Source organism: Vicia villosa, unplaced genomic scaffold (genome assembly GCF_029867415.1).
Source record: "Vicia villosa cultivar HV-30 ecotype Madison, WI unplaced genomic scaffold, Vvil1.0 ctg.004478F_1_1, whole genome shotgun sequence".
Lineage (NCBI taxonomy): Eukaryota > Viridiplantae > Streptophyta > Magnoliopsida > Fabales > Fabaceae > Vicia > Vicia villosa.
The window spans coordinates 46285-61028 of record NW_026706445.1 but is presented as its reverse complement, the minus strand read 5'-3'; the positions used below and the strand labels follow the sequence as shown (position 1 = coordinate 61028).

At 30.3% G+C, this 14744-nt stretch overlaps 1 protein-coding gene across 1 annotated transcript; it reads left to right on the top strand.

The window, feature by feature from the left end:
- Positions 1–7652: 7652 nt before the first annotated feature.
- LOC131642091 (beta-glucosidase 44-like) lies at positions 7653–11370 on the top strand. Its single transcript, XM_058912375.1, has 11 exons — positions 7653–7914; positions 8736–8794; positions 8939–9014; positions 9107–9178; positions 9292–9379; positions 9459–9711; positions 9881–9996; positions 10190–10407; positions 10547–10578; positions 10667–10769; positions 10898–11370. Exons 1-11 carry the CDS (start codon positions 7665–7667, stop codon positions 11173–11175), a joined length of 1545 nt encoding a protein of 514 aa, XP_058768358.1. The 5' UTR covers positions 7653–7664; the 3' UTR covers positions 11176–11370.
- The last annotated feature ends 3374 nt before the right edge of the window (positions 11371–14744 follow it).

The window sequence follows — 14744 nt, the reverse complement described above, 5'->3', positions numbered from 1 at the left end:
GTCTTGTTGAAAAGGTCAAATCTTTAATGTGTCAGCCATGGTGATATGTTTTGGTGAAGGGTTGGGTGATGAAGATTCTTCGTCAAAATCGGACATGAAAAAAAAAGGAAACAGGAAGAAGAAGAAGAAGAAGAAATGAAAGAACAGGAAAGAGAGAAAGAAAGAACGAGGTGTGAAAGGGTAACGTGATAGGGATTGGATGGGAAAACGTGATAGGGATGGAGAGATGATCAGAGATATCTTGCTGATACCATGTTGATGTAAGCATGCGGAAGCATTGGAAAAGAAGAAAAGGGAAAAATATTATTATTCCAAGATGTATTGCATCGTTACAAGTGTTTGCTATATATGGTAAATAAACTAGCCGTTACGGTTGGTGAGCTACATAAGTGGAAAGAAGTTACATGTGATAATAAAATGGGCCTAGGGAGAATGTCCAGTGGGCTTTTGTAATCCAACATCTAGCTTATTTAATATTTATCTTATCCTATCTATCAATTGTATCTTAGTGATCTTATCATATCATATTTTATATTATCGTATCTTTTCTTAGTTATATATCTTACCTTTTCTTATCATATAAATCTCTCTATCTACGTATCTTATCTTTTATCTATTTAACTATCAATCTATATATCTATCTATCTTTCTATCAGCATGTGAGCATACTTCGACGACGTAAATCCTATCGAACCAGAAACTACTCTTCGACCCATTAGAGTCCGATCCAATATTTCACATTATCTTATCTTATCTTATCATTTCTATCTATCTTATTTTACTATTAGTATTATTTAATCTTATCAATTTTATCTTATTGTATCTATCTATTTATCTTATTTGTCTATTTATCTTATCTTACCGATCTTATCTTATCTTATCTTATCTTATCATATTTTATCTAATCTTATCTTGTCTTATGTTAGCTTAGTTTATCTTATATTATCATATCTTATTTTATCGATCTTATATTACCTTATCTTAAGTATCTATTTATCGTATCTTATGCTATATTGTCTTATCTTTTATGATCTTATCTTACTGATCTTATCAATCTTATCTTATCTTATCTTATATTGTTTTATATTTCTTATCTTATATATCTATTCATCTTATCTTATAGATCTTATCTTATATTATATTATATATCTTATCTTATCAATTTATCTTATCTTATCTTACCTATTGATCTTATCTTATCTTGTCACATCATATCTTATCTTATTGTATCTTCTCTTCTCTTATCTATTTATCTTATCTAATCGTATCTTATTGGTCTTATCTTATCATAACTTATGTTATCTTATTTATATAATATTATCTTATCTATTTATCTTATCTTATCTATCTATCTTATCAATATTATCTTATCTATCTATTTATCTATATATGTGTTTATATATATATATATATATATATATATATATATATATATATATATATATATATATATATATATATATATATATATATATATATATATATATATATTTATATATCTATTATGTTATGGAACTAGAATTAATTGGAGATTGGATGTTGTGAAAAGCTATTGTGGAAGTCACTATGTGAGTTTGAGTGAATGATTTTGTATATAAAATTGTGTATCTGAATAATTATACGTTTTCCATATATATAATAGAGCGATTATAAGAAACATATATCCATGAGGCGTGGAATGTATAACACCCCAATTTTTATTTGAATTTTTACTTATTTGTTAATGTGACTTTTGTGTGTTTTTCAGAGTATTATTATTATTTAAAAGAAAGAAAAATATAATGTTGTTATTACTATTAATAAAATTATTATTATTATTATGATAAATAATGGTTTTTCATGATTTGTTGAATAATTTTAATAAATTAGAAGTTATAAATAATAAAAAATAAATATGAATTTGAATTGAGAGAAATAAAATAAGAAATTAGTATAATAGAAAAAATAGGGAGATTTAGAGAGAATGACAAAAATAGAAAAGAGAAAACATGTATTCTCTTCGGAGAAAGGAAAAAAAGAGACAGAAACTCTATCGCTTAAAAAGTCACCCTTCTTCTCTAAAAATCTAGAAGAAAATATCAATTCACAAAGAGCATAGCTATACATGTTGCGTAAGAAAGGTTTTTGTCATTATTGAGAATTCGAGAAGAAAATTCTTCACTAACAAGGTAAGGGGATAAATTATTCTATGATTTGGTATTTTATATTTAGGGTAGTGGGGTTTAATATGATTTGGTATTCTGTGTTCAGGGTAGTGGAGTTTTCCTTAAACCTCAAATTTATATGAGATCATATGTGAATTCCCTTGAGTAGATTGTTCTTGAGTCGTAGGCCGTGAATCTCACTCTTGTTATTAATGTGAGTTGGATTGAAATCTATGGTTGTAATGTAATCTTCTTATGAGTCTCAAGAATTAAATTATATTTTTGATAAATTGTTGAGTTTGATGAATGATTGATGTTGTTAATTGTCCATTCCTATTTATAAGCAAATTTTAACTTTTTAAATTAATTGAATGATTAATGTATAATCTAGCTTATTAGTAGTCTAAATACATCATTTATTCAATGAGCTTAAAAAGTCAAAATTTGCTTATAAAAGAGAATGGGGGGAGGTACGATTTAGGAATTAGGATTATATGAAATCCTAAAGAATATAACTTAAAAGAAACGTAGAAACTATAGTTTTAGTTACATAAATTTTTTAGGAGTGAAACTAAAAACGTAGAAACTAGACAAGATTTAGCATGAGATAAACTCTGATTCGAGTCATTTTCGTGGTGGTAAGTATGAGAAAATTGAATTGCAGGCTCAACTAATGTGTTAAAATTCTGCAGCATAATTATTCGATATGCGGTTAGTAATTTAGACAAAACTCACACTACACAAGTCATTTAAGAGTAAACCTTATTTCATGTAAAAATAGATAAAATTTCTTACGTATAAGACTTAATAAGTATCCCGTTTCATTAAGTATAGTAGGAGAAATACTACATACAAGTCGAATAAAACATTCTGATATTATATGTATATCTGTGAAAAGTGAATCGAGATTGTATGTATATATATGTAAAATGTGACTTGAGTTTCTCTTATTGTAAAAGGTTAAATCATGTTATATGTATGATGTGAAATCAGGTTATATGCTTATTGTAAAAGGTTAAATATTCACAAGTCTTTATCAACACTAGACTTACGTCCTAAGGATATTCACACAATCACTCATCATACATAACTTTATTCACAACAAAGTATTATCAAAATATTAGACTTGTGTCCTAAAACATTTAAACTTAATTCACAACCTCTTTCACGCATATAAACATCATGGAACTATTACCATAATCACAAATACAAACATCACGAATTTTGTAGAAAATACCACGTCAAAATTATGTAACCTCACAAACAAGACATAACATGCATAGAATCAATCATGCAACATGAATTCAAGCTTAACAATATTTTCACACAGCATACATTTGATCTTTCATCTTGTGCAATAACATTCATATCAAAACAGCCCCAAAATCATATTTTCTACAAGTTATACCTCATATTTTAATAATTATATAAAATATCAAACAAAGTCGGAATCAAGTAATTGAATATATTTTGTAAATATTTAAGTGTTTATTTTAAGACTATGATTTTTATTTTAGGACTTAAAATCTCAATCAATACAGTTTAGTCAAACAATAGGAATCAATGTAGACACTGTGCATAATGTTTTCTACTAGGCATACCTCAGATTTAAATACTTATTTAAAATATCAAATGGAGTCAGAATCAAGTAAATGAATATGTTTCAGAAATATTATGGTGTATATTTTAATAATATAATTTTTATCTTAGACCTTAAGATATCAATCGGTACAATTTAATCAAACAACAGGAACTGATTCAGACATCGGGCAGAAAATGTTTTTTACTAGACATACCTCAAATTCGAATGATTACTTAAAATATTAAACAGTGTTGGAATCAAACACTATGAATTTTATTTTAAGACCTAAGATCTCAATCAGGACAGTGTTAAAGTATAGGATAAGTATTTCCTTTATCGTTTTCCCAGGGATTGATGTGATACTACCACCATTCTACAGTTTAGTGTATTTTGAGTTAAGGTTGAGTCAAAGTTTTGTGACATAAAATGTAAAGAGCATGAAAAGGTAAATAAAGAATATAAAATAGGGTTTGAAAACGATTTGAGAAAACTGTGCCAAGATTAGTATTCATTAGTTTGTTTCATATGTACTCTAATGATCATGTATATGAACCGATTAATGATTAATACAACCACGCAACCTCTCGATACCGTTTATCTCTAAAGCAATATCGTGATTATTATCATATTAACCGTCAGATGATCTGTCATGCCGACAATCAACATGATAATCTTAAAAGCTTGATACAAGTGATTATTAACTCACAAATCTATCTCAAGAGTTTGTTTATTGATAGATGAATATCCTTTAGGTCAAGATTTGAAACATATCTTTCAATAGTGATCCAAAATAACAAATAAAACATGAATAACAAGATATTCACCATATATTAATCATCAACCAAGTTCATACACAAAAGATCAAAGAAAATACATATTTACAAACTAACTACCTCTAATCTTGACACAAGATGAAACTTAGATCTCCATAGCCATGGAAGCTTCAACAACAAGCAACAAAACAAGATTTGGTAGCATCAAACTCAAAGAAAGATGAACTTAGATGCTTTGAAATCTTGAAGATTCACCTAAAAATGATTTTTTCTCTTGCCCTAACTTGTTGTAAAAAGTGTGTTGTGTTCCAAAGTGATAAGAACCACAAAATATCATGTTTAAGTGCCTAAACACAAGTGACCAAAAAGTAGGTCCGCTAAGCGGACAAACCAAAGTATCTGTTTTGTCTTCAGCATCCGCTAAGTGGAGGGGGTCCGCTAAGCGAACTCAACTTTGGAGCTCGCCTCTGCCAAGCCTCGCTTATGATCCGCTAAGCGGACTCAACTTTGAATTTTGCTTCTGCCAAGCCTCGCTTATGGTCCGCTAAGCGGACCTTCTGAAACAATTCTTCTTCTTTGAGTCTCCAAACCTCCTTCCAAGCTTATTCCATCAAAGTCTTTCATTCCATGCTTGCCAAAATAATCCATACCTATAAAAGAAAGTAAATAAAAGTCATAAAACTAAATTTATGTACAAAATAAACAAAATGTTATTTATTTACATGCTATTACACTAAAAGGAATCAAACTTGGTGAAAGAGTTAAGAAATACCACAAGCGGAAATACTAGATACAATTATTTAAGAATCCTAATATATTAGAATCCTAATTGTATCTAATATATTAGGATTCTAACGGACAATTTAATCAAACAATAGGAACTAGTGTAGACACTGGACAAAATATTTTGTCCGACCTGTATCTAGTATTTCTCCTACTAACTATACTTGATGAAATAGGATACTTATTAAATTCTAATATGCAAGAAATTTTATCTATTTTCGTAGGATATAAGGTTTACTCTTAAAGGACTTGTGTAGAGTGAGTTGTGTCTAAATTATCAACCGTGTGTCGAATAATTGTGCTGCAGAATTTGCAATACATTAGTTAAACTTGTAGTTCGGTTTTCTCATCCTTGCCACCACGAAAATGACCTGAATCAGATTATATCTTGTGTTAAATCTTGTCTAGTTTCTACTATTTTATCTTCATTCCTAAAATATTTATGTAACTAAAACTATACGCAAATGATTAACAAGGTACATTAATCACAAGCTGCAGAATTTTAAACTTAGCTATTTCTTGCTAATTTCTTTTAAGTTACATTCCTTAGGATTCCGTATAATCCATTAATTTGTTCCTAATAGTCAACACACTTACCTAATTCCTGATTCATATCAATTAAGAACATTAATTTGTAGCACCTGAGGCTGACGTGGGTGGAGAGTGGTCGCTGGTCCACAAGACATGAGAATGAGCGGCTCCTGGCAGCTTCTAAGCAAAACCAAATTCACATTGAAATGAGAGAGATTCTGAGTCTGTGTATTTATGGTACTGCATTGTTGAATGAATGCTTATAAGGATTGATTAGCATTACTTATACTAACAAGATGACTTTTCTTTTTGGTAGCCTAACAAATAAAAACTTCATAGTTAAGTGTGTTTGACTTAGAGAAGTATTTGGATGGATGACCTTCTGAAAAAAAAATTGAAAAGTGTATGAGTGGGGATAAAGTATGTTGAAAAGATCTGTGTTAGTTTGTGGGATAAAGTAATCATTCATCAAACTCACGAATTTATCAAAAACATAATTTAATTCATGGGACAGCTCAAGAACCATCTATTCAAGGGAATTCACATATGACCTCTTAAATTTGAGGTTTAAGAAAAATCCCACTACCCTAAACATAGAATATTAAATCATCGAATAATTCTCTTATCTTGTTCATCCAGATTTTTCTTCTCGAGTTCTCAACAATGACAGAAATTTTCCTTGCATAACTTATATTGCTATCCTCTTAGTGAATTGAGATTTTCTGCTAGAGCTTTGGAGAAGAAGAATGTCTTTTTGAGCAATAGGATTTCTGTCTTTTTTTTTCTTTCTTTTCTCACAAGAGAATACATGTGTTTCTCTTTTCTATTTTTCATATTCTCTCTAAATCTCCCTATTTATTCTATTTTTCTAATTTCTTATTTTATTTCCCTCAATTCAAATTCAAAATTTATTATTATTATTTTTAATTTTTTAAAATTACTCAATAAATCATAAAAAACTAATATTAATCCTAATAATAATAATAATTTTAATAAAAATAATAACAATATTATATTTTCTTTATAATTTTAATATGATAAAATATATCCATAAAGATCTTGTGTTCTCCTAATAACATAATAAAATAGATCTATAAAAATCTTACAAATTTTGCTCCGCTCTATTATGTTCCATCAATCCAAACATAACCTAAATATCACAAGAGAATTTAAGTAAAGTAGCATATATTTTCTACATTTGTTTATATTGTGATTCGTGAGTTTTTTGTAATAAAATAATATTCAGTGATAATAAACATTTTCCCTACTTAAAATATTATATAAACATTAGTCTTATAGAAATAAATAAATGTTATTAATTTCACCTTAATCACTATTCTATATATTGAGATATAATAATAATAATAATAATAATAATAATAATAATAATAATAATAATATTTTCTATTGATGTGATTTATGCTCTATTGGTTATTGATGTTTAGTTTGAGTCAGTGATTTTGGGAAATAACATAATTATTTTTAAATTATATAAATATTTGAAATCGTATATAAAATTACTTTTTAATTTATAAAAAATGGCTTACTCAAAAAAAAATTTATAAAAAATAAAATTAGAACAACTTTTATTATTTTTAAAGTAATTTTCATAAAAACCATTTTAAAAATATTTAAAAAGTTATTTTTAATTTTTAATGAACAGTTGTCATAGGGTACACACAAGTCCACGTATGGGTGTCATAATTAGAAATCATAGCCAGAACGACATATTAAACTTTTTTCTAAATTTAGTATTTTGACAAAATTGGAATTGACCACAAACATGTGCTATAAAAACCAACCTCATTCAGTCTTTCCCTTCACTGGTGTTATTGTTGTTGTTTGAAGAAAATGATGATGTTGGATTCAAAACATCATGAATGGTTCTGTTTCATGTTTTTGTTCTATTTTTTTGTTGTTGCTAGCTCAGTTAATGGAGCTGCAGTGCATGAACCGTTGCGTTTTGATATTGGAGGATTGAGACAAGGGTTTCCTAAAGGGTTTGTGTTTGGTGTTGCAACTTCTGCTTATCAAGTTGAGGGTATGGCCAGCAAAGATGGTCGTGGCCCTAGTATTTGGGACGAATTCGTCAAGAAACCAGGTTTGTGTTTCTTACCTAATCTCCATTCATTATTCTTAATTCATCCAAAAATTATTTTATAATTAAAATTTAAAAAAAATCTGGTTACAGTGAACCGCTGCGACAAAACAGTATTAAAAGTGTTATATCATTTGTATGATAAAAAATAATTCACACAATGATGATGACGATAATCAGTGTCGCAATACTTATAACTACTGAAATCGTGCCGCCGTGATTATTTTGATTATGATTATACATTTTTTTTAATTAGTTTATCTTGATTACATAATGATTTTTTTGGGTCATTACATATAATTTGAGAGGAGGGCTAGAAATATACTTTTAATACATTTCTTTTGCTATACTTTTTAAAAATAATTCTAATGTAAATTTCACTAATTCATGTGAGTCGGATATGAATGTGGAAATATAAGTATTAATGGATAAGAGGATAATTTAAAGGTATTTAAAGAAATTAATGATTCTAATATTTGTCCATTTTTGTTCTTTTTGTTAAAGGAAAAAAATATAATGTTATAATTATTTTCTATTAAAATATAATGATTCTAATATTTGTCCATTTTTGTTCTTTTTGTTACTGGATTCGTCATGTATCCGATAGTTTTTTGAATTAATATACTATTTATTATTAAAAAAACTATAAACTAATTTGTAATAAAATATAAATAGATACTCATTTTAGTACAACTTAATAATTGTTGTCTCTAACATTTTTATATGATAATTAAAGAAAATTATACAATTTAATAATTTACAAAAGCAATTGTTTAATAATACAAAAGCAACTGTGAAATATTTATTGTTTCAATTTATCACAGGGATTGTGGCAAATAATGGTACAGGAGAGGTTTCTGTTGATCAGTATCATCGCTATAAAGTAAGTAAAATTATGTGAAATGTTTCTTGACATATTTTAAAAAATAATATTTTAATATTCACTATAGTTTGATATTATGTAAAAATAAAAAAAATAAAAGAATATTTTGATATTATTTGAGCTCAAATATTTTCAATTTGACAGGAAGATGTAGATCTTATGGCAAAGCTAAATTTTGATGCATACCGTTTCTCAATTTCTTGGTCCAGAATTTTTCCAAGTAATTCAAATCTTTCAATTTCACATTTTTCATAAAAACAATATCAAGAATTTTTTTAACTCAATTAATAATTGATTAAATTTCTGATGCAGATGGAACTGGTAAAATAAATTGGAAAGGTGTTGCATACTACAACAGGTTAATTGATTACTTGCTTGAAAAAGGTAACTATTTTTGTATCATACTCTAAATATATAAATTACATTATATAGTTTTAGCATTTTAATGTTAAATTTAATTAATTATTATTTATTTTCTTCCTAAAACATTGTTGCAGGCATTACTCCTTATGCAAATCTCTATCATTATGATCTTCCTTTAGCTCTTGAATTGAGATACAATGGCTTATTGAGCCATAATGTTGTGTAAGTTCTAAAATACCCTTATGTCTATGAAAATATATTTTAGACTCTTATTGAGCAATAATTTTTCAAAATTTTGCAGGAAAGATTTTGCGGATTACGCGGATTTTTGTTTCAAGACATTTGGAGATAGAGTTAAGAATTGGATGACTTTTAATGAACCTAGAGTCGTTGCGGCTCTTGGTTATGATAATGGCCTTTTTGCCCCTGGAAGATGTTCTAAAGAATATGGAAATTGTACTGTTGGAAATTCAGGAACTGAGCCTTACATTGTTGCTCACAATTTGATTTTGTCGCATGCGACTGCTGTTCAAAGATACCGAGAAAAGTACCAAGTAAGATTATTATTTTGGAGTCTTTTTAGAATTTAGATTAAGTGTATATTAGAATTGACGGTGAGTTTGACAGAATTGTAGTATCACTGTGATTTTTTTAAACTCGCCATGATTTTTAACAATGCACTAAATGATTTATTCAATTTGGTGATGATTATGGTTGTTTTAGGAAAAGCAAAAGGGCAGGATTGGAATTTTGTTGGATTTAGTTTGGTATGAGCCTCTTACAAGATCAAAGGCTGATAACTATGCTGCTCAAAGAGCTAGAGATTTTCATATTGGATGGTAAAAATCCTTAACTTATGATTGATTAAACTCTACAATGCATGCTCAAATATTTTATTTAGTACATATTGATTTTCGATCACTAAGGCAGAAAATATGAGTCGAAATTCATTCATTTTTGCTCGACTTGATAAAAAATTATTAGTTTGAAATTCGACTTCAAGTGTATACTTAAGGTATTTAATTTCCGCAGGTTCATTCATCCCATTATTTATGGTGAATATCCAAAAACCATGCAAAATATTGTTGGGAATAGGCTTCCAAGATTCACTAAAGAAGAAGTGAAAATGGTGAAGGGTTCCATTGATTTTGTTGGTATCAACCAATATACTTCTTACTACATGTATGATCCTCATCAATCAAAACCAAAAGTTCCTGGCTATCAAAGTGATTGGAATGTAGGATTTGCTTGTAAGATAACCCTTATTCAAACTTTCTCTAATAACACTCTTTAGTTTAGTCTTTAAAATGTGTAAAATTGATGGTTTATTCAAAAACTTATCTTGTTAATTGCTATTACTTACATTGATTTTCTTGCTTAACATTGAAGTTGCTAAGAATGGAGTGCCTATTGGACCAAGGGTAAGTTTGAAACAAGTGAAATATGACTAAAAAAAATTAGTGCAAAAATCATGCAATTAATTAAATTTTTATACATTGAATTTTGTAGGCATATTCATCTTGGCTTTACAATGTACCAAGTGGCATGTACAAATGCTTAATGTACATCAAGGAGCATTATGGAAACCCAACTGTGCTCTTATCTGAAAATGGTAACACTTGAGCCTAGTTTTTTTTTTTAAGCTTTCTTTCAATGCTTCTTTTTGTCTTAATCACTGGTTTTCTTGCAAGTATGAAATTTGGCTTTGATGTCATGTTACATAAAGTTAATGATTTGTAGGTATGGATGATCCGGGTAATGAGACATTTGCCAACGGTTTGCATGACACAACAAGAATAGGGTATTACAAAGGCTATTTGAGTGAACTAAAGAAAGCTGTTGATGATGGTGCAAATGTGATTGGATACCATGCATGGTCATTGCTTGATAACTTTGAATGGAGATTAGGGTATACATCAAGGTTTGGTATTGTCTATGTTAACTTCAAAAGTCTCAAGAGAACCCCTAAGTTGTCAGCGTATTGGTTCAAGAAACTACTCACCAAGGCATATGTTTGAATTCGCAATGACTTTAAATGACTTTGGCAAAATTGTGAGGAATTGTCTGATTTTACCCAATCTACACTTTGAAACTTAACAAAATAATGTGTCAAAGTCAATGTGATTTTATATATAGTTGAATTAAAAATGTGTATAATGAGCTAAAAAGTCTCTCTTTGAGCTCTACAATTGTAATAAAACATGAGAATTGATTAGTGCAAAGTTTGGAATAAAATTATCATTTAAACAAAATATATGAGTTTGGATTCAAAATTAAATTTCAGTGAAGAATAAATATTTATAAGAGTGTTGTAACTACAAAAAATTCTTAAGAGGCTACAACAAAGTTCATGTGCATATTGAATGATGACACTCTTGAAAGCATTTACTTCCACACCAAGTATTAAGCCAAAAATTGATTGATAAGAAAAAAATTGATTGATAAGCAAAGCCTGATGGTCTTGTGAATGAAGCAAGTCTCATCTTAACTTTAGTTTTTCTATAACATTGATCTTAGCATACTTATTTTCAAAGGGGATAGAACCTGTAAACACTCCCAAGCATAAGTTGGTGACATTAGAAAGCAAGAGATATTTGTGGCTGAATAAGTGTGTACATTTATTTGACGCATTCCATTTCTTTTTATAGTTAGGTCCTAGGGATTTGGTGCGTATGGTTGTTCAAAAAGACACATGTTAAAGTATTATTAATTATATCACCTAATTTTATCCTTGAATCATGTTGAGTTATATTTGTGAGTGTCCTAAACTAAGATGCAATCGCCCAAGAAGAGTATCTCCTAGACGATGTCCTTAGAATTCACTTGTGACACTGATGACGTGTGTAAAGGAGTTAGTTTTTTTTATAAGCAAAATGAATTAATAAGTGGCACAAGGGGTGTATGTTGAAAGTATTTTTGGGTAAATATTTTCTATATATCGTGTCCACGGGAATTGGTTTAATATCGCTGTCGTTCTATAGTCAGATTATTTTGAGTGAGTAAAAATAGTTGATTTTGTTTTATTATTCTAAACTTGCTATTAAATCTCTTTAATTGATGTAGAATCCACCTTCAATAGTTGCTTTATGCTGTAGAATCATACTCTTCTCTCAATTTCGTTCACCAAAGGGTTTTTCCTTTCTTCTGACGGCATAGCTCTATTTATAAGAATTCACAAACTATTGAAATTGCTCGAAATTCCCCCGTCAAAAAGAATTAAATTCCTACAATTCCTAATCATCCAACAAAAGGCTAAACCAAACAACAACCTATATTACAATTAAAGAGATAAAGACAAACTACCTCCAAAGCCTGCAACCGAGCGACGATTGAACTGGAAAAGTCAACAAGGTCCACATGAAGCCACCAACAAAGATTATTCCACCAAAGATTTGAAATTAGGCGACCTTCAAAAAGATGCTTCAAATCTTCATCAAACATAAAGATAGGGAGTTCACCACTACTTCCTAAAGTTTAGGTGGTCAACAGTTTCTCCTGGTTGGGAGGGAGTGGTTTTCACCCGTTAGAGTTACCTATATCCTAGACCCCAAAATCCTCTATAAATATTTCTCCTCCCATAGGAGAAAAGAGACAGATCTTAAACAATATAAGATAGTAGTGATAGCAGTGATGTCGACGCCCAGGCAGAGATGTGTGTTTCCTTGAACGAGTTACCCCGTCATATCCAAACACTAGAGGATGACGTCCACAACATCAAACAGCGCCAACAGGAGTCCAACCCCCAGAGGAGACGGAATTATTGGACCCCCAACCACTCTCATATGAGATATAGGGCAAGGATGGCATGCAGACTCAAACCCGCAGGGCCCATCCGCACTCGAACCTGAGTTGACTGGGTTTAGGTTCGGGTTCTGGTGTCACCCAATATTTCGGGTGCGGGTTTGAGTAGTGTGTGTGTGTGTGTGTGTGTGTGTGTGTATATATATATATATATATATATATATATATATATATATATATATATATATATATATATATATATAATAAAAGTTATAAGAAAATTGTAGGAAAAATGTATTTCATGTATTTTGATGCGGGTTCGGGTTTGGGTGAAAAAACCTGAACTCAACGGGTGTGGGCGTGAGTGTTATTTTACCATCCGAATATCCTTTGGTTTCGGGTTCGGGTGGTGATTTCGAGTTTGGGTAGTGTGAAACCCGCACCTGATCCGTTATCGTCCTTAATATGGGGTGCATGTCCTCGAGGACTTCAAACCCTCTTCTTGACCAAGTTTGATGGGCGCAGCGATCCCTACGAGCATGTCGCCTCCATCAACATACAGATGGTCATCATATGAGCGTTTGACTCTCTAAAACGCAAGTAAAGAAGCTGCTCTTTGATGGAACTTTCAGGGACGCCGCTCTTTGATGGTATTTTGGTTTACCCCGTGCCTCTAGCAACAGCTACTGGGAGCTGGTAAAGAAGCTTGTGCATCAGTTCACCGCCATCCGCCATAAAAAATGTCCACCACCATCCGGTTCAACATACATCTGGGTTTATCAGAGTCACTGAGGGACTATCATGTCCATTTTAAAGAAGTCATCATCAAGGTTGTCCCACCAAACTAAAAAATGTGTGTGGGGCAATCTAAAATGGACTTCAACAAATCAAGGAGCATGTTCCAAATGTCGATGGTTCACACCACTAAAGGAAGAGCATGCGTAGCAGTTAAAGTAGATCGTGCAAAAACTAGAGTTTTATCCTTCCTTGCTACGCCCATCACCAAAAGTGTTACATAATCGACGAGCTAGGGAGATTTATGGCACTTAAGGCATCACCTTTCCAGGTAAGAGAAACAAAAACTGTTTGTACTTCTTGTAGGTATGTATCTAGGTGGAGAGCCAGACTACAAATAATCTCCTTCAATAGTCGCATTTTTTTATATCGTTGTTCATGCCAAACAGAACCTAAATGACAGGACAAGCAATTAATACACGTGTTCTCAATTCCTAACAGTCACTGAACTCTCTTGAGGCCGGTCTCAACAAATTTTACAACAATCATAGCTTTGTTCCCAATAGTAAGAACTTGGGAGACAACATGTTTGGACCGGTCAAACGGCCTAATAAGGTTGATTCAATACAAAGGTCAATTCAAAAGCTCCATTCATTCAGACTAACGAACGTGTGTACTCTCCTTATAAGACCCCACATCAAAGTCGAACATTGCACTCATCTCAACCGTTAAAATTCATTTAACGATCTCTCGAACATAACGCGGCATTCATTCAGAGAGGTTCTAACTAGTATTCATAAATAAGTGCAACTCATAGTTCATTTTTATTACACTTTCTATGACTTTGTTGATTTAGGTGTTGTGAAATAATAACTTCCATTTCGATCATTAGAGACCTGCACTACCATACCAGAACCAACTTACTACTAATTATTTGTTATAAATATAAAATTATTATTTTCAATCAATTGTGGCTAAGCTCACATACACTCCTGGTCCCATAATCATATAATACAGTCAAAACGACATTTTAAATTTATTTCCAAATTAGTATTATTATGGGCAAAACTGGAATTGCCCACAGACAAGTCCTATAAAACAAACCTCACTC